Here is a 23,071-nt window from a genome sequence, read left to right as displayed (position 1 = left end):
TGGATTAATGTGGCTTAAACAATTCAAGAGGCTCAACAATATTAAAGACAAAGTAGTTTGCATGATCGCCACACATCCACCGTGTCAAAATCACTTAATCCACCACCGTTGTGCATTATACCAACTCACCAAGTTGTAACAACTGCAACACCACCTTTCAACTATGACCTTACACCCAGAATGAGAAGTCCATCAGACACATGAGAACACTGCCGCTTTCAAGATCCTTTCTAAGCCTCACATTATCCTGACTTACGAACTACATTGCTATTCCTTGATTGTCACATAGGTCAAATTCATTGTAAAGGGAATTCCAGGCAATTGTGCACGTAATCAGACCAAAAGGATTGCAGTGATTGAAGGAAACAGCTTACTCTCACCTTCTTGAGTAACAAGAGATGGGCAAAAATGCTGGCTTTGTCATGATGCATAAACCCTTAAACAAATGTATACATAGGCATATCAGTGTATATGGGGATACTGATGCTGCATTTTTAAAAATAATGTTGCTAGGGAATAATATGAAGTTGAGAAATAACAGTGGTTCAAAGAGAGATCTTTGCTGGATGCCAGGCATTAAAGTGCATGAGTGAGACTAACAATTAAGTACCTAAGACTGGAACCAGCTGGGAGAAGTGCTACTTAACTGAACATTGGTTGAATGACATAGGAGGACGATAATGTGGTCATCTATACCAAAGGCTGCAGGCAGGTTGAGAAATTTGCAGAGGGATAGTTTATCACAGTCAACTAGGATGTAATTTGTGACTTGTTAAGAATCTTGTTTGGTACTGTGATGGCAGGGAAGTTTGATTAGAAGGATCTAAACATGGAGTTTGGAAAAGATTGGTGAGGATTTGTGGGTGGAAAGTGCCTCATGAACATTGGCAAGGAAAGGGAGATTGGAATTGGGGTGGCAGCTGATGAAGGCATTACGGTTAAGGAACTTGAATAATGGGGTGGTAGTGGTTTTGAAAGGAAGAGGAACCAGCAGTCTAATGAGAGTGAACGATTAACAGTGTTGGTATTTGGATTGGAGGAGATGGGGCAAGAAATGAGGCATTAGAGAAAAGAAGCCAGAGATTGTCTCCATTCAGAAACCGAGCTCTTCCAATATTTCACTTGCCCATAGTAACCTCGAGCACCCACTTAGCCAGTTGCAAATCCCATATAATGGTTTTATCTTTGAAGTTTGGTGACCTTAGTTTTTGGAAGTCTATCCATCCGATGACATATGGATTTCTTCCATCGTTAAAGCCAACTCAGTCAATTCCATGTGACATTAAAAAGTATCCAAATGCACTGAATAAAACAAAGGCAATCTGTCCAGACACCATTCCTGATCTAATATATAAGGCTTTGCACTAGGTCTAGCTTCTTTCCCTGAGCTGAGCTTTTTCAGCATTGTAATGACTTCACTTGAGTTTCGTTTATTTTTGCAATGCGTGGTTAGAGCTGGGCGGTGGAGTATATTCAATTATGGTTTTCAGAAAGCAATGAATTCTGAAGGGGAAAAATACAGGGTAAGTGCCAGGGAGTGTGACAAGCTAAATTTCTAGTGCCAGGTGGCCACTTTCTGCATTATACCCATTTTGATTGTTTTGATTTCATCAGTTAGATCACTGGTATCCATGCAGCAATATGGGAAATTGCCCAGCTATGTTATACCGACAAACAACAATTAATCAAGTACCGCCAATTTCAGATGTACTTGGATGGAATGAGTTATCAAGTATGTCCACAAGTTGCATCTATTTACAAATAACCTGCCCTCAGATATTCAGTTTGCATTCTGCCAGAACCAGTTAGCTACCAACATCTTTGCAGATATGGGTGTAAGGGCTAAAGTGATGAGAGTTGTCCATCTATACCAACTATAGCTTCAAGAACAAAGCAGGGGTTGTATTATTCTGCAGTCATGGTTAAGAGATTAAGAACAAAAGGCCATATGTCCAAATCTTAAATTAGAACAGAGTGTAGGAGAGAACTAGTTGTAGAGATATGTCGGACACTGCACTGCCGCTCAATAAGATCATGATGGCTCTGTATCTCAACTGAGATCACCTGTTTTTACTTCGTATTACTTCATGCTCTTACCTAATGTCTGCTGAACTGTTTCAAAAAATTAACTTGATTTTCCTCCCATGTAATGTTTATGAAATTCTTCAAATGATTCGCCTCCCAACTCTAAAGTTTCTTCACATTCAGTTTAAGACTCAATATAGGGGTGTGATGCAATATTGACTATGAAGCTAGATTGGTGAAACTGCAAAAAACATTCCAGAAATTTTGTACAACCCAAGACTGAACAGTTGTCTTGACGAGAGTCCTGTCACGAGATTCAATAACTACCTCTTCTGTTAGTAACATATTTAAAATAACTGTACATGCTATCTACATGATGTTGTTCCTTCACTGTCACTGGGTCAATGTCTTGAAATTGCCTACCAAATATTATCATGAGAAACCAACCCCTTAAGAACTACATTGGTATCATTGCCTGGGAAATAAATGCAGCCCTCCCAGAGTTTACGTAACATATGGACAAATAAAAGCATTTGTCTGTAATTTCGTCACAATAATTTTAAGATTATGCAAGATCCACTCCTCCAAAATTCAAGTTAGTTACTTACTAGACTATTTTTATTCAAGTTTTGTTATTTATACCAGCAGCAACTTGTATTATGTTTATGCATTGTAGAAGATGCCTAATTTTTCATGAGATTATACTTTGTTCTGAATATTATGAAATTAACATCTTTGGTTTAGTATTCCACTATGAATTAATGACCACAGGATATTAAGATTTATGTATAGTCAATATAACAAAGGTGACACATACTTTAGTTGTAATTGAGTAAAAATCTATCTTGTCACATAAATAATAACATACATAAATTGCTTTCTTTAAAAATGCACAGTATGATTGTTCTTACCTTAATTATTTTGCAATGTGAAAGTAATGTCCAATGTCTGAATCTAGTGGTATTCATTTAAAATCTTGTCACTGGAACACATTACAGAATAGTTTGTTGTACTACATTGCAAGCAGTTACTGTTTATGAATATTTTATAATGAATATTGGATAACGTGCTTGCAAATAGATTGAGTTTCTTCCCGAGAACCAATTAAATGTCACAATGTTGATCAGTAGACACCCTTCTCTTCCTCTATTTGTCGCATTTGGACTTTTACAATGGTCTACGCAGAAAATGCAAATTAATAATCACAGTCAACAATTTATTTGAACACTTGAAAATTTTGCATGTCAAAGTAGTTTTACATTTATTTTATGAAGAGCCTTTAGTTTATTAAGAGATTAAACCTTGACCCAAATTTCTGAATAGAACTTTAAACTAACATTACTGGTAAAAAGGGTCTAATTAGAATTATTTTGGTATTGCTTTCTGTAGAATTTGTCCTGATGACAGTAAACAGTTACCCCATCAAACCTTGTTTAATATTAATGACCAGTGATCTCTATAACTGACTGGACATAATCTGTGCAATAAGATGTATTTAATTTAATCCCCATATTTATCAGCTCACTTCAATGATATGTAACATTATCTTTAAATGATTATTCTGCTTCAAATATTTTAATTCAGGGAAAATACAGATGTTTTTATAGTTGTTATCTAGCCAATGTTTAATAAAAACGGTTTTGATAGCATAATATTCATCTAAATAGAGGGGCTGGATGACCAGTGAAACTTCTAAAAGAAAGGTAAAATATTGCAGATGTTAGAAACCTGAAATAAAAACTGAAGATATTGGAAATACTCAACAGGTCAGGCAGTAGTTGTGCAGAGAGAAGCTGACATAATGTTTCAAATTGACCTTTTAAGTAGTTCCAGTTTTGTTTTTTGTTTTGTTTTTATTTAAGTTAAATTTATTGTTTCCTTTATCTCTCATACCTAATTGAATCAGGTTATCTTAACATGCCCAACAAATAGTTGTCAAGCAAATTTAATTAATGCTATTTTTAATTTCACATTTGTATATGATGAGAAGACTTGTGATATTTTAGATGGATTTTTTTATATCACAGAATAAGGTAAAATATGATCACTTGTATTGAAATTGATTTTTAAGGATAAAATAAAAATTTAAGTTCGCATTAATGTGATTTTTAATATTATTAACTTAAATTAAGTTTTGATATTTAACTGCATGCATTAGATCATTATTAAAGCTATAGTGTATACCCTTTGTAATTGTTTAAAATTACAATATATACGTGTTGCAAATAGAATTGATAAGCATATCATTTTAATCTGGTGTGTGCAAGCAATTTACAATGCACTGCTCTGAAAGTCAGAATGAGTACCCCATTTTGAGTTGTATGGAATCAAGTTCGCTGGGAAGGTTGTATTCTGGTGTTACAAAATTATTCACATGTAGGAACTGCTGCCATAAGCATAGTTAATAAAGCAAGGCATTTGAGTATTATGTAAATGAAAGCAGCAATTTGCAATCTTATTCTGTAGGAAATGGGGAAAACTTTTAAACCATGTTGGTGACAAGAATTTTGAGTTGTGATTGTTTTTAAATATACACCATAGCATCAATAATAGATGCTGTGAATATACAATCAAGATAATTGTCTTCCATGCCTTTGGACATAGGGAATGAAGATGAAATACAGTTTTACATTCTAGAAGAGCATGGGAGAAGGTAGGCAAGGCAGAAATAGTGAGGAGCAAAGAAAAGTGATCTGTCAGAGAAAGATAGTTTGGACTTGAATGGTGAAGGGTATAAAGAAAAACAAAGGTCACTAATTAGAAGCTAAAGAAAAGCAAACAATTGCAATGTACTTCAATCAAAGGGAAAGGAGATGGCCATTTTAAAATATGTGGACACTGCTTAAGGAAATGAACCAATTTTAAACAAAAACTAAAAGAACTGCAGATGCTGGAAATTAGAAACGAAATCATGAAATTGCTGGAAAAGCTCAGTAAGTCTGGCAGCATATGTGGACAAAGAGCAGAGTTAGTGTTTTGGGAGCAATTTCTGTTTTTTGAACAACTTTTAAATGTCAGCTTGCATGCACTGGGAAGGTAAGTGAGACATTAGTTTTGGATCCCTTAATCTAAGGAATGATATTCTGGGAATGGAGACAGTCCAGGCAAGGTTCACTAGGCTGATACCAGGCATGAAGGGACTGTCTTTCATAGTTTCAGAGTAATAAAAGCAGGAGTAGGCCATTTAACCTGTTGAGCCTGCTCTGCCATTCATTAAGATCATGGCTGATCTATCCATCATCTGAGCTCCTCCTACCTGCATTGTTCTCATAACCCTTAATTCCCCTACCATGCAAAAACCCATCCAGCTGTGTCTTGAATATATTTAATGAAGCTGACTGTACTGCTTCCTTGGGTAGAGATTTCATAGATTCACTACTCTCTGGGAAAAGCAGTTCCTCCTCATCTGTGTCCTAAATCTACTCCCCGTAATGTTGAGGCCATATCCCCGAGTCCTAGTCTCACCCATCAGTGGAAACTGCCTGCTTCTATCCTATCTATGACTTTCATAATTTTATATGTTTCTATAAGGTCCCTCTCATTCTTCTAAATCCTAGTGAGAACAGTCCCAAGGGGCTCAACCTCCTTATAGGGCAACACTGTCATCTCTGGAATCAACCTGGCGAACCTCCTCTGCACCGCTTCCAAAGCCAGTATATCCTTCATCAAGAAAGGAGACCAGAACTGCACACAATACTCCAGATGCGGCCTCACTAATATCTTTTATAATTGTAGCAGAACCTCCCTGTTCTTAAATTCAATCCCTCTAGCAATGAAAGCCAACATTCCCTTTGCCTTCGTGATTACCTGCAAATTAACTTTTAGTGATTTATGTACGAACACTCCTAAGACCCCCTGAACAACCGCATGCTGGAATCTTTCACCATTTAAATAATGCTCTAATCTACCATTTTTACTTCGAAAGTGGATAACCTCACATTTTCCAACGTTGTACTCCATCTCCCAGACCCTTGCCCACTCACTTAATCTATCTAAATCTCTGTGCAAACCCTTCACATCCTCTGCACAGTTTGTCTTCCCACTCAATTTAGTGTCATCAGCAAACTTGGACACGTTACATTTGGTCTGCTCCTCCAAATCATTATATAAATCATGAACAGTTGCGGGCTCAACACTGACTCCCTGTGGCACCTTTACGAGGAGAGGTTGAGTAGATGTGACGTGTATTCATTGGAATATAAAAGAATGAGAGGCAAACTTAGTGAAACGTACAAGATTCTTAGAGGACTTGCTCGGGTAGATGCGCAAAGGTTGTTTCCCCTTCTGAGAATGTCCAGGATCAGAGAACATAATCCCAGATTATGGGGTATTGCACATTTAAGGCTGCAAGGAGGAGGAATGTCTTCTGAGGCTTGTGAATTTGTGGAATTGTTAACTACAGACAGCTGTTGAGGCTGGGGAATTAAGTTCTTTCAAGGCTGAGAAAGACAGCTTTTTAATCGTTAAGGGAATCAAGAGTTAGAGGAAAAGGCAGGAAAGCGGAGTTGAAGATTATCCGATTAGCCATGATCTCATCGAGTGGCAGAGCAAACTTGATGGGCTGAATAGTTATGTTCTTGTGTCCTTTTGGTAGCACTTTAGTGTGAATAGGGTTGAGGAAACTACAGGTATAAATCATGCATGTAATTAACTTTGAACAACATGGTAATGAAACTGAAAGCTAGCATATAAAAAGAAAGTCCAAGGCTAGAACTTAGAGATTTGTTGAAGATCCTTGATGCTCCAAGTTGTTCACGAAGTGATTTCTATGCTCCTTTAACAGATCTTGCATACATTCCCCATTTTTGTAGGTACAACCAGGAACAACTTTGAAGGAAAGAAAGTTGTTCGACTTGAATATGAAGCTTATATTTCAATGGCTGAAGTTGAAATAAAGAAGATTTGCAGAGATATAAGGCATAAATGGCCAATGATTCAGCACATCAGTATCTACCATAGACTTGGGTAAGTTATTAATATTTGAATATTTTGTGTTCAGGATCTCATATGGTATTGAGAGGGGGAGGAAGCAACAATAAAAGGAAAAAACATCACTGGTTAGAACAAATTTTAACTTGTGTTTTCCTGTGCTATACTGTATAAAGTACATAATACAGATATAGGAAAAAATTAATTTGCTTTTGCAATTAGCAAATTGTTAATGCTATTAATGTCAAGGGATAATGATCAAACCCTATCTTGTTGGAAATCATTATTGTGTGGCACTTATGGCATGTGTATTACTTGACACACAGAACATAGAACATTACAATGCAGTACGCGCCCTTTGGCCCTCAATGTTGCGCCGCCCTGTGAAACCATTCTGAAGCCTATCTAACCTACACTATTCCATTCTTGTTCATATGCCTATTCAAAATCCATTTAAATGCCCATAAAGTTGACAAGTCTACAACTGTTGCAACACTTGTCAGTCTAAATTTGACTTGATGATGGAGGGATGGTCATTGATGAATCAAATGAAAATGGTTGGACCTAAGACAGCAGTACATTAGAAACTCTGATAAAGATGCCTGGAACTGAGATGATTGACTTCCAACAATTGTAACTTCCTATGTGCCAGGTATGACTGCATCCAGCAGAGATTTTCGCCTTGATTCCCATTGACTTCAATTTTGTTAGGGCTTCCTGATGTCACATTCACTCAAATACAGCCTTGATGCTAAAGGCACTGTTATCTCGAGGATTCTGCGTAATCCAAGATGGAGGATGGGAAACATTTCTGGCTGTAACAGCTGCTCCTTTTTTGAGGTATTTTAGGTGCTGGAAGTGATTTCCTCGAATTCCAGGAGCAGCAATTACTGGTTTATGTGCTGTTGCATTGTTTTGGAACTTTGGAGAAAAAAATGTCAAAACCGCAGCACTTTTAAAAGGGAGAAGAACAGACAAAGGAAGCACATGGTGAGGTCAATGCAAGAGAGAGAGAGAGAGAGAAAGAAACTGACAGAGCAGAGAACCTACACAGTTACTGCCTTTGCTGTTTGAATTCATGTATCACTGGACATCGGAGTGCGTCTGGGAAAATTAAAAAACAGTGAAATTCACAACTAATCTTGGAGGAGCCTGTTTGGGAGAGGGCTCAGCACAGAAACAGATAAGTGGCTGTTTTAAGCATGGCTTTAAAATAAGTCTGCAGTAGTGAGTAGAGTGGGTTCTTTATTGATTATATGTTTTATTGGGCTATGTCTCTTGATTAAACCTAAAATATAAACCATAAGTATTAATTTAACCTGGAGCAGTGTTTTGTCAAGGAATAAGACAGTGCTATTTTCTGGGTCCCTAGATTGAAAGAAGCAAAAATGGCCCTTAGTAGAGTGATATGCTCTTCTTGTCGGATGTGGGAATTTAGGGAGAGTTTACGGGTTACTGAGGCTCGTATCTACAATAAATGCCATTGGTTGTGACTCCTATCATATCGAATGGATCGGTTGGAGAGGCAGTTAGAGGCACTGAGGAATTTACAAAAGCAAGGGGAGTGATGGATGGCAGTTACAGGAAGGGGGAAACATCTCAGATACAGTCACATAGATGGGTTAACTCCAGGAAAGGTAAGAGAGGTAGGCAGGTAATGCAAAGTCTTCTGTGGCTATCCCCATTTCAAACAAGCATACCGTTTTGGAAAATATAGGGGGTGATGGACTCTCAGGAGAATGTAGCACAAACAGCCAAGTTGCTGGTATTGAGACTGGCTCTAATGCAATGAGAGATACGTCTGGTTCCAAGCGATCGATAGTCTTAGGGGACTCTCTAGTCTGAGGTACAGACAGACGTGGCCAGCAGCGAAAATCAGAATAGTGTGTTACTTCTCTGGTGCCCAAATCAAGGATGTCTCAGAGAGGGTGCAGAATGTTCTCAAGGGGGAGAGGGTCCAGCAGGAGGCCATTGTACATATTGGAACAAACGACATAGGAAGGAAAAAGGTTGAGATTCTGAAGGGAGATTGCAGAGATTTAGGCAGGAATTTAAAAAGGATGTCCTTGAGAGTAGTAATATCTACATTACTCCCGATGCTACAAGCTAGTGAGGGCAGGAATAGGAGGATAGAGCAGATGAATGCATGGCTGAGGAGCTGGTGTATGAGAGAAGGATTCACATTTTTGGATCATTGAAATCTCTTTTGGGGTAGAAATAACCTGTACAAGAAGGACGGATTGCACCTAAATTAGGAAGGGGACTAATATACTGGCAGGGAAATTTACTAGAACTGCTCGGGAGAATTTAAACTAGTAAGGTGGGGGGGAGGAGCCCAAGGAGATAGTGAAAAAAGAGGTCAATCTGAGACTGGTATAGGTGAGAACAAAGACAATTCAAACAGTCAGGGCAGGCAGGGACAAGTTAGGACTGATAAATTAAACTGCATTTATTTCAATGCAAGGGGCCTAACAGGGAAGGCGGATGAACTCGGGGCATGGTTAGGAACATGGGACTGGGATATCATAGCAATTACAGAAACATGGCTCAGAGATGGACAGGACTGGCAGTTTAATGTTCCAGGATACAAGTGCTACAGGAAGGAGAGAAAGGGAGGCAAGAGTGCAGGGGGAAGTGGCGGTTTTGATAAGGGATAGCATTACAGCTGTGCTGAAGGAGGATATTCCTGAAAATACACCCTGGGAAGTTATTTGGGTGGAACTGAGAAATAAGAAAGGGATGAACACCTTATTGGGATTGTGTTATTAACCCCCTAATAGTCAGAGGGAAATTGAAAAACAAACTTGAGGAGATCTCAGTTACCTGTAAGATTAATAGGGTGGTTATGGTACAGGATTTTAACTTTCCAAGCATACACTGGCATTGCCATAGTTTAGATGGAAAGGAATTTTTGAAGTGTGTACAAGAAAATTTTCTGATTCAGCATGTGGATGTACCTATTAGAGAAGGTGCAAAACTTTACCTACTCTTAGGAAAGAAGTCAGGACAGGTGACTGAGGTGTCAGTGGGGGAGCACTTTGAGGCCAGCAACCATGATTCTATTAGTTTTAAAATAGTGATGGAAAAGGATAGACCAGATCTAAAAGTTGAAGTTCTAAATTGGAGAAAGGCCAATTTTGATGGTATTAAGCAAGAACTTTGAAAGGGACGGCTGGAAAATGGGAAACTTTCAGAAATGAGATAACGAGAGTCCAGAAAAAGTATATTCCTGTTAGGGTGAAAGGAAAGGCTGGTAGGTATAGGGAATGCTGGATGACGAAAGAAATTGAGGGTTTCGTTAAGAAAAAGAAGGAAGCATAGAGTCATAGAGATGTACAGCATGGAAACAAACCCTTTGGTCCAACCCGTTCATGCTGCCCAGATATCCCAATCCAATCAAGTCTCACCTGCCAGCACCAGGCCCATATCCCTCCAAACCCTTCCCATTCATATACCCATCCAAATGCCTTTTAAATGTTGCAATTGTACCAGCCTCCACCACTTCCTCTGGCAGCTCATTCCATACACGTACTACCCTCTGTGTGAAAAAGTTGCCCCTTAGGTCTCTTTTATATCTTTCACCTCTCACCGTAAGCATCTGCCCTCTAGTTCTGGACTCCCCAACCCCAGGAAAAAGACTTTGTCTATTTATTCTATCCGTGCTCCTCATGATTTTGTAAACCTGTATAAGGTCACCCCTCAACCTCCGACGCTCCAGGGAAAAACAGCCCCAGCCTGTTCAACCTCTCCCTTGTACAGCCGCAACATGACCTCCCAACTCCTGTACTCAATACTCTGACCAATAAAGGAAAGCATACTAAACGCCTTCTTCACTATCCTATCTACCTGCGACTCCACTTTCAAGGAGCTATGAACCTGCACTCCAAGGTCTCTTTGTTCAGCAATACTCCCTCGGACCTTACCATTAAGTGTATAAGTCCTGCTAAGCTTTGCTTTCCCAAAATGCAGCACTTCGCATTTATCTGAATTAAACTCCATCTGCCACTTCTCAGCCCATTGGCCCATCTGGTCAAGATCCTGCTGTAATCTGAGGTAACCCTCTTTTCTGTCCAGTACACCTCCAATTTTGGTGTCATCTGCAAACTTACTTACTGTACCTCTTTTGCTCGCATCCAAATCATTTATATAAATGACAATAGAGGACCCAGCACTGATCCTTGAGGCACTCCACTGGTCACAGGCCTCCAGTCTGAAAAACAATCCTCCACCATCACCCTCTGTCTTCTACCTTTAAGCTAGTTCTGTATCCAAATGGCTAGCTCTCCCTGTATTCTGAGAGGTCTAATCTTGCTCACCAGTCTCCCATGGAAAACCTTGTCGAACGCCTTACTGAAGTCCATGTAGATCACATCTACCGCTCTGCCCTCATCAATCCTCTTTGTTACTTCAAAAAACTCAATCAAGTTTGTGAGACATGATTTCCCACGTACAAAGCCATGTTGACTATCCCTAATCAGTCCTTGCCTTTCCAAATACATGTACATCCTGTCCCTCCAGATTCCCTCCAACAACTTGCCCACCACTGACATCAGGCTCACTGGTCTATAGTGCCGTGGCTTGTCCTTACCACTGTACTCAAACAGTGGCACCACGTTAGCTGACCTCCAGTCTTCCAACACCTCACCTGTGACTATCGATGATACAAATCTATCAGCAAGAGGCCCAGCGATCACTTCTCTAGCTTCCCACAGAGTTCTGGAGTACACCTGATCAGGTCCTGGGGATGTATCCACCTTTTATGCATTTCAAGACATCCAGCACTTCCTCCTCTGCAATATGGACATTTTGCAAGGTGTCAATATCTGTGATAGCTCCTTGAAAATGGAGTCGCAGGTAGATAGGATAGTGAAGAAGGCATTTGATAGGCTTTCCTTTATTGATCAGTGTACTGAGTACAGGAGCTGGGAGGTCATGTTGCGGCTGTACAGGACATTGGTTAGGCCACTGTTGGGATATTGCATGCAATTCTGGTCTCCTTCCTAACGGAAAGATGTTGTGAAACTTGAAAGGGTTCAGAAAAGACTTACAAGGATGTTGCCAGGGTTGGAGGATTTGAGCTATAGGGAGAGGTTGAATAGGCGAGGGCTGTTTATCCCTGGAGCATCGGAGGCTGAGGGGTGACCTTATAGAGGTTTACAAAATCACGAAGAGCATGGATAGAATAAGTAGACAAAGACTTTTCCCTGGAGTGGGGGAGTCCAGAACTAGAGGGTAGATGTTTACAGTGAGAGGTGAAAGATATAAAAGAGACCTAAGGGGCAACTTTTTCACACAGAGGGTGGTATGTGTATGGAATGAGCTACCAGAGGAAGTGGTGGAGGCTGGTGCAATTACAACATTTAAAAGGCATCTGGACGGGTAAATGAATAGGTAGGGATATGGGCCTGGTGCTGGCAGGTGAGACTAGATTGAGTTGGGTTATCTGGTCAGTGTGGAGGAGTTGGACCAACGGGTCTGTGTCTATGCTATACACCTCTATGACCTCATCTCTGCAATTCATCTCTTTTTCCATGTTTCAACCAAGACTGCAAGGAAGTCAAGATCTATATGGCCCTAATAGAACCCAAACTGAATGTGTGTGTGTGTGTGTGCAGGTTATTGCTAACCCAGTGCTGCTTGATAACACTGTTGATAACACCTTCCATCACTTTATTGGTGATTGGGAGTGGACTGATGGGATGATAATTGGTTGGGTTCGATTTATTCTGCTGTCTTTATACCTGGGCAATTTTCCACCTTGTTCAGTACACACCAGTTTTGCTATTGTACTAGAACTGTTTGGCTAGGGTAGCCGTATGTTCTTAAGTGTATTTCTTCAGATTTCTTCTTGGACTGCTGTCAAGGCCCATCGCCATTGCAACATCCAGTCCTTTCAGCTGTTTTTCAATATCACATAGTGTGAATTAATTTACTGCAGTCTGGGATCTGTGATGCTGGGATATCTGCAGAGAAGGCCAAGATGGATCATCTGCTCAGCTTTTCTACATGAAAATTGTTGCAAAATTTCAGTCTTCTCTTTTGTACTAATGTTTTGGGCTTCCCTGCTTTGAGGATGGGAATATTTATGGAGCCTCCTCTTGCAGTGAGTTTTTAATTATCCACCACAATTCAATACTGGATATATCAGAACTGCAGAGTTTGGGTTTGATCTGATGGTTGTAGAGCCACTTAGCTCGATGACTTGGTGCTTTTGCTGTTTGGCATGTGTTGTAGTTTCAAGTTGACACCTCATTTTTAGGTATGCCTGATGCTGCTCTTGTCATGACCTCCTGTCCTCTGCATTGAACCAGGATTGATCCTGGTTTGACAGTTGTCTTAGAATTGGGAATATGCCGGGCCACGAGGCTGCAGCTTGTGCAGGAGTACAATTCTGATGCTGTTGGTAACTTACAGCACCTGATGGATGAGAGTCTTGAGTTGCTAGATCTGTTTGAAGTCTATCCTGTTTAGCATGGTGACAGTATCAGACAGCATGATAGAGGGTATTCTCAATGTGAAGGCAGTACTTCGTTTCCATAAGTACTGTGTGGTGCTCACTCATACTGAGTCAATCAGGGGGAAGATGGGTGGGGTGGCGAGAGGTGGATACAGGTGGGAGGTAATTGTGATAGGCTGGTGGGCAGGGCAGAGCGGATATGTGGGAAGGAGGATGGACAGATCAAGAGGGTGGTGCCGAGTTGGACAGTTGGATCTGGGTTGAGGTGGGGGGGAGGGGAGATTTGGAAACTGGTGAAGTCAGTGTTTATGCCGTGTAGTTGTAGGGTCCTGAGGTGGAAGATGAGGCATTCTTCCTTCAGTTGGCGGGTGGCTTTGATTTGGCGGCGGATTTGCATGTCCTTGGGGGACTGAGGGGATGTTGAAGTGGTTGGTCACAGGATGATGGGATTGTTTGGTGCATGCAGACCAGAGATGTTCCCTGAACTGCTCCGTGAGTTGGTGTCCTGTCTCCCCAATGTAGAGGAGACCACATCGAGAGCAATAGATGGTGTAGATGAGGTGGGTGGATGTGCAGGAAAATCTCTGCTGGATTTGCAATGACCCTTTAGGGCTTTGAATGGAGGTAAGTGGGGGTGGGGGGGGTTGTAATGGGGCAGGTTTTACACCTTGGTTGGCGGAGGGGGAGGTGCCAGGTGGGTTGGTGGGGGGTGTGGACCTAACGAGGGAGGCGCGGAGAGAATGGTCTATGCGGAACACAGATGCGGGTGAGGAGGGAAATGTGTTTGGTGGAGGGGTCTGACTCTAGGTGGCAAAAATGGCAGAGGATAATGCGCTGTATTGGAGATTCTTGGGGTGGAGCATGAGGACTAAGGGGGTTCTGTCCTTGTTGTGGTTGGAGGAGTGGGGTTTGAGGGCAGATGTGTGGGAAGTGGAGGATATGCAATGGAGGGCATTGTCGATCATGTGAGAGGGGAAATTGCAGTCCTTGAAATAGGAGGGCAGAAGAGTCTGCGGTTGGCAGATTGGTGAGAATGAGGCCAAGTATATATTTTCCTCTTGGTTTCTTCACCACTTATGGCAGGTCTACTTGACCAGTATGTCCTTTAGGACTTGACCAGTTTGGTCAGTAGTGGTGCTGCTGAACCATTATTAATGATGGTGAAATCTCCTCAGTGTGCATTCTGTGCCCTTGCCACCCTCCTTTTATTCTTCCAATGATGTTCAACAGGGAGGATTACTGCTTTATCACCTGAGGAGGGGGTATGTGGTAATCAGCAGGATGTTTCCTTGCCTATGTATGACCTGATGCCAAGAGATTTGAAGCAATAATTGAGATTCCTGAGAGTAACTCCTGGCGTGTATCACTATGCCACCATATCTGATGGGCCTACCGTGCTGCTGGAATATACCAGAGATGCTGATGGGACTTTGTGAGTAAGATATGATTCTGAAAATATGACACTGTCAGCCTGTTGATCAACTAGTCTGGGAGAAAGCTTTTCCAATTTTGAATATCGAACCTTAGATTTTGGGAGGGAGAGCTTTGAAGGCTTGGCAGGGCTGAGTTTGCCATTGTTGTTTGAGGTATCTGGGTTGATGCCAGGTCGTCTGTCTTTTTTTTCCTTTTTTTGGAAACATTTTAGTGGTTTGATACAATTGAGTCGCTCGATTGACCATTTCAATGGGCAGTTATGAGTCAACCACATTGCTGTCAGACTGGAGTCACATTTAGGCCAGATTAGACCAGGTAACAATTTGCCTTCCCTTACGTACATTAGCAAACCAAATGTATTTTTGTCACAATCGACCATGGTTTTATGGTCATAACTTTTAATTCCAGATTTTAATCAATTCAAATTCCACCATTTGCAGTGATGGGATCTAAACTGGATTCCCAGAACAGTACCTTGGTCTGTGGATTACTGGCCCAGGAAACAATGCCAATGCCATCATCACCTATGTGTCAGATTGTTCTCTGCACCAACTATACCAGTCTTGTTTTGCCTTTCAATGACTTCAAGCATATCTTTGTAACATTCCCAACATTTTGAATCAGCCCATCAGGACACCTGTCACTGTCATCTTAAGAACGTAGGAATAGATGTAAGTCATTTAACCCCTCCATTTCCCATCGACACACTACGACGGTTTGCACGTGGCTCACTTTCTCTAATCAATACCTTTGTTTTGTGACTCATTGTTCTTTGTATCTTTCGCATTTGCCAATATCTGTGCTTGTTTTTATATTTTTGTATGCATTTTGTCTTGCTTGTTTAGTACTTTATGGCTGACTTTTTGTAAGTAGTTTAAGAAGTATAAGTAAGTTTGATGAAACTTTTTTATTTGAATTCCTTCCACTCGTCTGCCTTCATTTACATCATAATGCGGGCAGCATGGTGGCTCAGTGGCTAGCACTGCTGCCTCACAGCACCAGGGACCTGGATTCGATTCCAGCCTCGGGCATCTGTCTGTGTGGAGTTTGCACATTTTCCTTGTTTCTGTGTGTGATGCTGTTTGGAGGGTTGCTGAGGACTGGATGGGCTGATTGGCTGCTTCCACACTGCAAGGATTCTATGATAACAGACTTAGCTCATTTTTTGTGAGCAGCACGGTGGGCGGCACGGTGGCACAGTGGTTAGCACTGTTGCCTCACAGCGCCAGAGACACGGGTTCAATTCCCGCCTCAGGCGACTGACTGTGTGGAGTTTGCATATTCTCCCCGTGTCTGCGTGGGTTTCTTCCGGGTGCTCCGGTTTCCTCCCACAGTCCAAAAATGTGCAGGTTAGGTGAATTGGCCATGCTAAATTGCACGTAGTGTTAGGTACAGCGGTAAATGTAGGGGAATGGGTCTGGGTGGGTGCGCTTTGGCGGGTCGGTGTGGACTTGTTGGGCCGGAGGGCCTGTTTCCACACTGTAAGTAATCTAATCTAATCAGTCTTTGTCTCAATACATCAAAATCAATTTTACCTAGACTCTGAGAAGCTGATTCACATTTCTCCCTTTCAAACACTCTACAAACCTCAAACTATAATTGCTTTTAGATAAATATTCACATGCTGTTAGACATCTGCTTTCTGAATCATTACTAACTTTAATATTCAGAACAGCTCCCCTGTTGATTCAAGGCATTGGTATTGCAGAAAACACATGGATGCTCTCAAGGCAGTCACTCTGTTTCTGAAATATTCAAGTCTGCTTGTCTAATCTCTGCATTTATACAATTAACTGTTTCACAGTTCCGAACAAATGCCTCTTCACGATTCCAGTATAGTATTAAACCCTTTTCTGTTTTAAAAAAAATGACTCAAGATCTCCACTGCTTTCCTTTAATCATATCCTCTCACACTATTGAAGTGATTTCATATTTGATTAGTAAGTTGAGTCCTAACCCCCACCATTTTCCTTATCTTTCCTGTAGACTATATAACCCAGTATATTTGGTTCCTTGTCCAAGTCGTCATGTAGCTATGTCTCAACCATGGTTACTCTGAGTTGATTTATATTTACAATTAATTCAGTCTTTTTTCCAGAAAAACTTGTAGGGGTCATCTGTTTTGTTTTGGAGTTCATGTGTTTTGCATGCATGTTGCTTATTTTTCTCCTCTTGCTTAATTACAGTTTTAGCTTTCCATTTGTGTAAAAAGCAACTTGTTATTTTGTTTTCTCTACTTTCTTCCCATTCATTGCTTTTACATTATTACTACCTTTTTGCCTGACCCCTATCAGTGTTTAAAGTCTTTGTGAATACCTGATTTTTCCTTTTCACTCAAATCTTGGTTCCAACATGTGGAGCTTAATCTAACTGTGAGGTCCTATCTTATTCCAGTCTCGATGCCACTGTCCCTTGAAATAGAATTCCTTTTAGCCACATCACTCACTCAGTTACCTGTTTACCTTAGTAATCTGCTTATTCCTATGTCACTTTGCACATGGAACAGGTACTAATACAGAACTTGTACCTTTTGAGGTCTTGTTCTTCAATTTATCTAGAAGTTCTTGGTTTCTGCAATACCTCTCCCAGTGTTATTGATCTGAAAATCTTTCACAATGACTCCTTTCAGACAGCCTTTTAAGCTAGTTTAAGATATCCCTTGCTCTGTAACCAGGTAGGAAACTTAGCATTTGATCACTTTATTGTTCCTCATTACAAAGAATGCTATTTGTTCTTGTAACTATTGAAATTGTCTCAACACTTGCCCACCTCTCGCCCCTGCCCACACTCCGACTGGAGCTACAGGCTATCATCTTCAACTCTCTCTCAGTCACCTAACCCTGCCTTCCATGACCTTAGAATGGCCACCTTCATTTGATCAACTGTCAACTTACAACATTCGTCCGCCAACATTGAACTGCCTTCTAGCAGTTGATCTGACAACAATCATCCTCAACCCTCCCTTAACCGAACTTCCCTCTTGAGCTGCCTTTATTAAAGATTATTGTTCCCTCTATCCATACTGTTCTACTTGGAGCCACTACAACACAGCTGTCTTCCTTGGACAGCCATGCTCAACCTCCTCAGACTACCCTCCTTCCTACAAATGGCCATGTCCTAACCTCCCTGGACATTGTCTACCTGAGCTCGAGGCGATAGCTCAGCCTCCTCTTTGCTGATCCTGCAGGAAAAGCAGTGCCTACTCTCTCCAAATCCAACTGGAAGACAACCTTGCAACCTGCTCTTTTACTCTGTTGTGAATCTGAAGGCATATGTTTCTTGTTTGCTGCTGACTTAATCACAAACGCATAATTTAGTCTAGCAACCAATGATTCTTGAATATGTAGGACATACTAATAAATTAAAAATAAGTTCCTTTTGCTTGCAGTTGGGCAACTTGATTTGCCTTTAATCCCCAACAAGCTAACTCCAAAATTTCAGTTTTCACCTGCCCCATGCAGGAAGCTGTTGTTTCACCTTTTGCAGAATTAAATGACTTTGTCCCACCATTCTTCACTCCCAAGAACCTCAGATACCAGCCCTTCCAGCAGGTATGGTTTTGCTAGACTAATGTATGGAATTGATTGAGACAGTGAAAATGACAAGATGTTCTGGTTCTAAACAACACAACACTACACTGAAAAGTGAAGCATGATCAAAGAAATCGGTGTTTTCATGTGAAGATTACACCAGTGACTTGTTAACTGGTGTGTTTTTGAATATCTATTTTTGGGTTTAAATTTGTCTTTGTTAATCAAAATATTTTTCATTTAGATTGTTTCTGATTCCATTTTTAACTTTGCAATTCTGCAGAGTAGTTGATATAACTGAAGCAAGTGTGATCATCGCCATCTCATCTCCACACCGAAGTGAGTCTCTTGAAGCAGTGAAATATTGCATTGCAACTTTGAAAGCAACAGTACCAATATGGAAGAAGGTATGTACTTTGACATCTGTGGATGAGACTTTGCCTGTGGCAGTGGTGCAATGTTGACTTCAGCAAATTGGCTAACCCTTGATACAGCACACTGAAAGATGCATTTCACTCACCTGATACTACTTCAGAAGAATATTTTCCAAATTCTCTTTTTATTTAACCTCTTATCAAGATTTGATTGTCCAAACAACAGAAACAAGGACGGCTTGATCCAGTGCACAGTTGTTTCTCAAATTTTAATCACCAACTGACTTGAAGGTTGGGATTGGGCTGGGATGTGAAGATGTAGATAAAACACTACAAAACATCATTAAAAATTGAGGATTCTACTCCAGTAACACTTTGTAATCTTTTCCTTTAGATGACATCCAATTATTTATTATTTTCACCCTCTGCATGAAAGCTCTTCCTCCATTTTCCTAAAGTAAATTTCCATCTCCTTTCATTGAACAGCAAATTTCTTAGTTTGCTACTCATGTCAGTCCTCTCAACTATGTAGTTACTTCCCAGAGATGTGCAAGTCTAAACAGATTTGTACTTCTGCAAATCAAATCTGGCCAAATTTTAAATCAAAACTGCTTTGCCTCTGATTCCAGTGCATCCTCTCTGTGGTTCACTTTTCTAATGCATTTCTTGTTACATTACATAATCTTGAGCTTCATCTCACTGTAACTGTTGTGCCTAGAGTTTCTGGGAGTGGCCCAGATGGCTGGGAGCTTCTTGTCAACGAGAGGCTGCTGGCTTTGTGTTGGCTCTGCAATTTTCCAAGACCATCCAGCTGAGTCTGTGTATATTAAAAAATTTATATTTAAAATCTTTCCATGTTATGAATTTTACAATCTGTTGAAACCTGCTGAGTAAATGCCTTATTAATGTAACTTAATTTCTTTCTCTTTACACCTCTGGCTATTTCCTGGCATTCGTGAAGTCATCAGCGTGTAATTACTGGAATGGTGCAATTGTGCAGCAGTCAGGAGGGAGAGCTCCACCATCCATTGCTATTTTATATCCGTCACTGCTCCTCTGGCCTGTATTACCGCGCTTAACAAATTAGACTGAATGGCATGATGTGCTTTAAGGTATATGAGGTTACTAGCTTCTGCCTTTACATCTTCAGAAAGATAGCTGATAAAGTGAGACCAGTCTGTGAGGTGGAGTCTATCTATGATACTAACATTTCTTTATTCAGTGATAGCAGTGGTATCAGTGAGAATGTGAATCAACAGAATGGAGAAACAACACTCTCATACTCATGCATGGTTTTAATTCCTTCATCACAGAAACACAATAATAAAACAACCATTTAGAAATGCATATGTTAAGCATGGGATAATTTGAATTTTAAAAAAAGTTATATTTACTTACAATTTTAGGAGATTTATGACACAGAAGAATATACATGGAAGGAAAATAGAGAATGTCTGTGGGCACAAAATGGACAGAAATAATTAGTTCCTGAAGGAAGACTTATCACAGGATCTAATGCTGAAACTTTGAGTCAAAGTTAAGTGATTAATGAATTAATTGAAATTGATGATTTGCCTTTGCACTATAGTTGTATGTACAAACATGACATATGACAAGCATACTCTACATAATGCTATACTTTTATATTAAAAAATGTATGATCTTTCCATGTTATGAATTTTACAATCTGTTGAAACCTGCTGAGTAAATGCCTTATTAATGTAACTTAATTTCTTTCTGCTCAAGCACATTTTTAAACAAACATATGCAATAATGTTGGTCAAAATTAAATTCTGAAGATAATCATGATCAAATCAAAGGAATCTTTTCTATTAATTTTAACATGCAAAAGCTGTTGTTTGCTCACTCAGTTTGTAAATCTATTTTGTTCTAAAAATAAATTAAAAGTATAATACTTTTTTCCTCCATTAAAAATTACAGAAAAATTGTTTAAAAATGGAATTTACCCAGCATGAAAACTATTTGTCAGATGTTTTTAGCATATGATTGATTTGCAGTGCTCTGCATCACAGAGTAATGAAAATTAAATTTTAATGTAATGACCGCAACCTATGTATGAAAAATAAATTTTTGCCAGATTGAACATTTATGATGTAATTATGAATTATTCTGTGATTTACAACATGTGCAACTGGAGTTTTCATAGCGATATTGGATTTTAACTGGTTTGCTTTTTTTTGTATGGCAGCAATTTGACAAGTACATTGAGAGCTAAAATATTAGATGTGGGAAGGAAAATTGTTCTAAAGTTGAATTCAGAATCATTGAAACAAATTTTATGATTTCTATATTTAAACAAAAAAAAATCAGGCCACTTGTTGGATGTCTTTTTGAAAAGAACACTCTAGACTTGGTAGAATTCCAGTGCATCTTCATTGGGGCTGGTTTGCTGCAATAAAGGCATTTACATGTCAGTGGGCCCCTACTTCTTGTTGAATATGTCATTGCTGTGGGGAGAGAATATGAATATTGTTGTAAGGGTGAATTTCAGCACAGACTTACCTAATTGGTAGAACAGCCCCAAATGGCCTCAAAATGGCAAGAGCCTCACAGAAATTAACCAGACTCACCTACAGCCATTTGGCCACAAATTCAGTTATTTTCAATGATCTTTCATAACTGTTTTGAACTAGAAGGAATTAAACACAGTTCACTGTAAATGTGAAACATCTCCTTCCCAATATTTAGACTCTATTGCAGAATAGGTGAATTGTGACCCCTAGTGGTTGTATTGATCATATGCAGTTCCCAAGCGCTCAACTGTGTTACCAAGCTAGGAGAAAGTGAGGACTGCTGATGCATGAGATCAGAGGCGAGATTGTCATGCTGGAAAAGCACAGCTGTTCAGGTATGTTTTAAAAAATTCTCAAGGTCAGGTTCGTAGGAGAGTAGTCTGACACAGAACAAACGACCAAGAGGCGAGTCTGCTAGAATATGGGCATTTTATTCCCCGCAGCGTCGCCAGAACGGGTCTGGCTTATACTCACTCTACATGTTACCAAAACTGGGAGCCGTCAGTTCTCGTAGAGCGGTTGCCAACAACCCACGCTCGGCGGTTAAACGTAACCCCGGAGCAGACTCACCGAACTGGAGACTTTTTCAGCTGATATACTCTTTTCCAGATATAAACATTCATGTGAACAGCAGAGCAAGGCTAAAAAACACATTCCATTCTGGTTACATACAGATAAGAAGATTCACACGGGACTAAGCAACACCTCCATTCCGGTTAGATTCACACATGTATTGGGACATAATTTTTAACCGTTTCACCACATTCCACTGCTTGGAATTTTACACCACATTCCACTGCTTGGCCCAATACATGTGTTACATTATGATTCACACATGTATTGGGACATAATTTTACACCACAAGGTACCATCCCAGAAGAAGGAGAATCAACATTTCGTGCAAAAGCCCTTCATCAGGAATGAGCCTTGTGGGGCGGGAGGCTGAGAGATAAATGGGAGGGAGGTGGGGCTGGGAGGAAGGTAGCTGGGAATGCAATAGGTAGGTGAAGGTGGGGGAGAAAGTGATAGGTCAGAGAGGAGGGTGAGCGGTTAGATGGGAAAGATGGACAGGTCAAGAGGGTGGTGCCAAGTTTGGAGGCTTGGGACTGGATAAGATGGTGGGAAGAGGAAATGAGGAAACTGGAGAAATCCACATTGATACGTGTGGTTGCAGGGTCCCAAGTTGGAAGATGAGATGTTCTTCCTCCAGGTGGTTAAAGTTTGGTGATGGAGGAGCCCCAGGACCGGCATGTCCTTGTTGGAGTGGGCGGGGGAGTTGAAGTGTTCAGCCACGGGGCAGTGGGGTTGGTGGGTGCGGGTGTCCCAGAGATGTTCTCTGAGATGATCTGCAAGAAAGGCGTCCTGTCTTCTCGATATGGAGGAGACCATCTCGGGTGCAACGGATACAATAGATGACCTTTGTAAAGGTACAGGTAAATGTGAAAGGATCCTTTGGGGTCTTGGATGGAGGTGAGGGGGTAAGGTGTGGTTGTAGGTTTTGCACTTACTGCGGTGGCAGGGGAAGGTGCTGGGAGTGGGGTGAGGGCTAGTGAGGGGGTGTGGATCTGACAAGGGAGTCACAGAAGGAATGGTCTCTCTGGAACGCTGATAGGGGTGAGGAGGGAAATATATCCCTAGTGGTGGGGTTTGTTTGTAGCAATCGACATTTCTGGCAAAAGCCCTTCATCAGGAATGAGGCTTGTGGGCTAGGGATGCTGAGAGATAAATGGGAGGACGGTGTGGCTGGGGGGGGGAAGGTATCTGGGAATACAATAGGTAATCTCAGCT

General features: G+C 40.7%; 1 protein-coding gene across 3 annotated transcripts in view; it reads left to right on the top strand.

The window, feature by feature from the left end:
- LOC122549100 (molybdopterin synthase catalytic subunit-like) overlaps positions 1-20,853 on the top strand; it is an 80,283-nt gene extending 59,430 nt beyond the window's left edge. For 2 of the 3 annotated variants that reach the window (XM_043688346.1, XM_043688357.1), the window contains 3 exons: positions 6,837-6,990; positions 18,659-18,782; positions 19,711-20,149. In XM_043688346.1, the coding sequence (XP_043544281.1) occupies positions 6,837-6,990; positions 18,659-18,782; positions 19,711-19,836 (404 nt within the window). In that variant the 3' untranslated portion in view covers positions 19,837-20,149. The other variant, XM_043688366.1, reaches the window with a different exon arrangement.
- The last annotated feature ends 2,218 nt before the right edge of the window (positions 20,854-23,071 follow it).

This window comes from Chiloscyllium plagiosum, chromosome 1 (genome assembly GCF_004010195.1).
Source record: "Chiloscyllium plagiosum isolate BGI_BamShark_2017 chromosome 1, ASM401019v2, whole genome shotgun sequence".
Classification (NCBI taxonomy): Eukaryota; Metazoa; Chordata; class Chondrichthyes; order Orectolobiformes; family Hemiscylliidae; genus Chiloscyllium; species Chiloscyllium plagiosum.
This window is presented reverse-complemented; position numbering and strand designations above follow the sequence as displayed.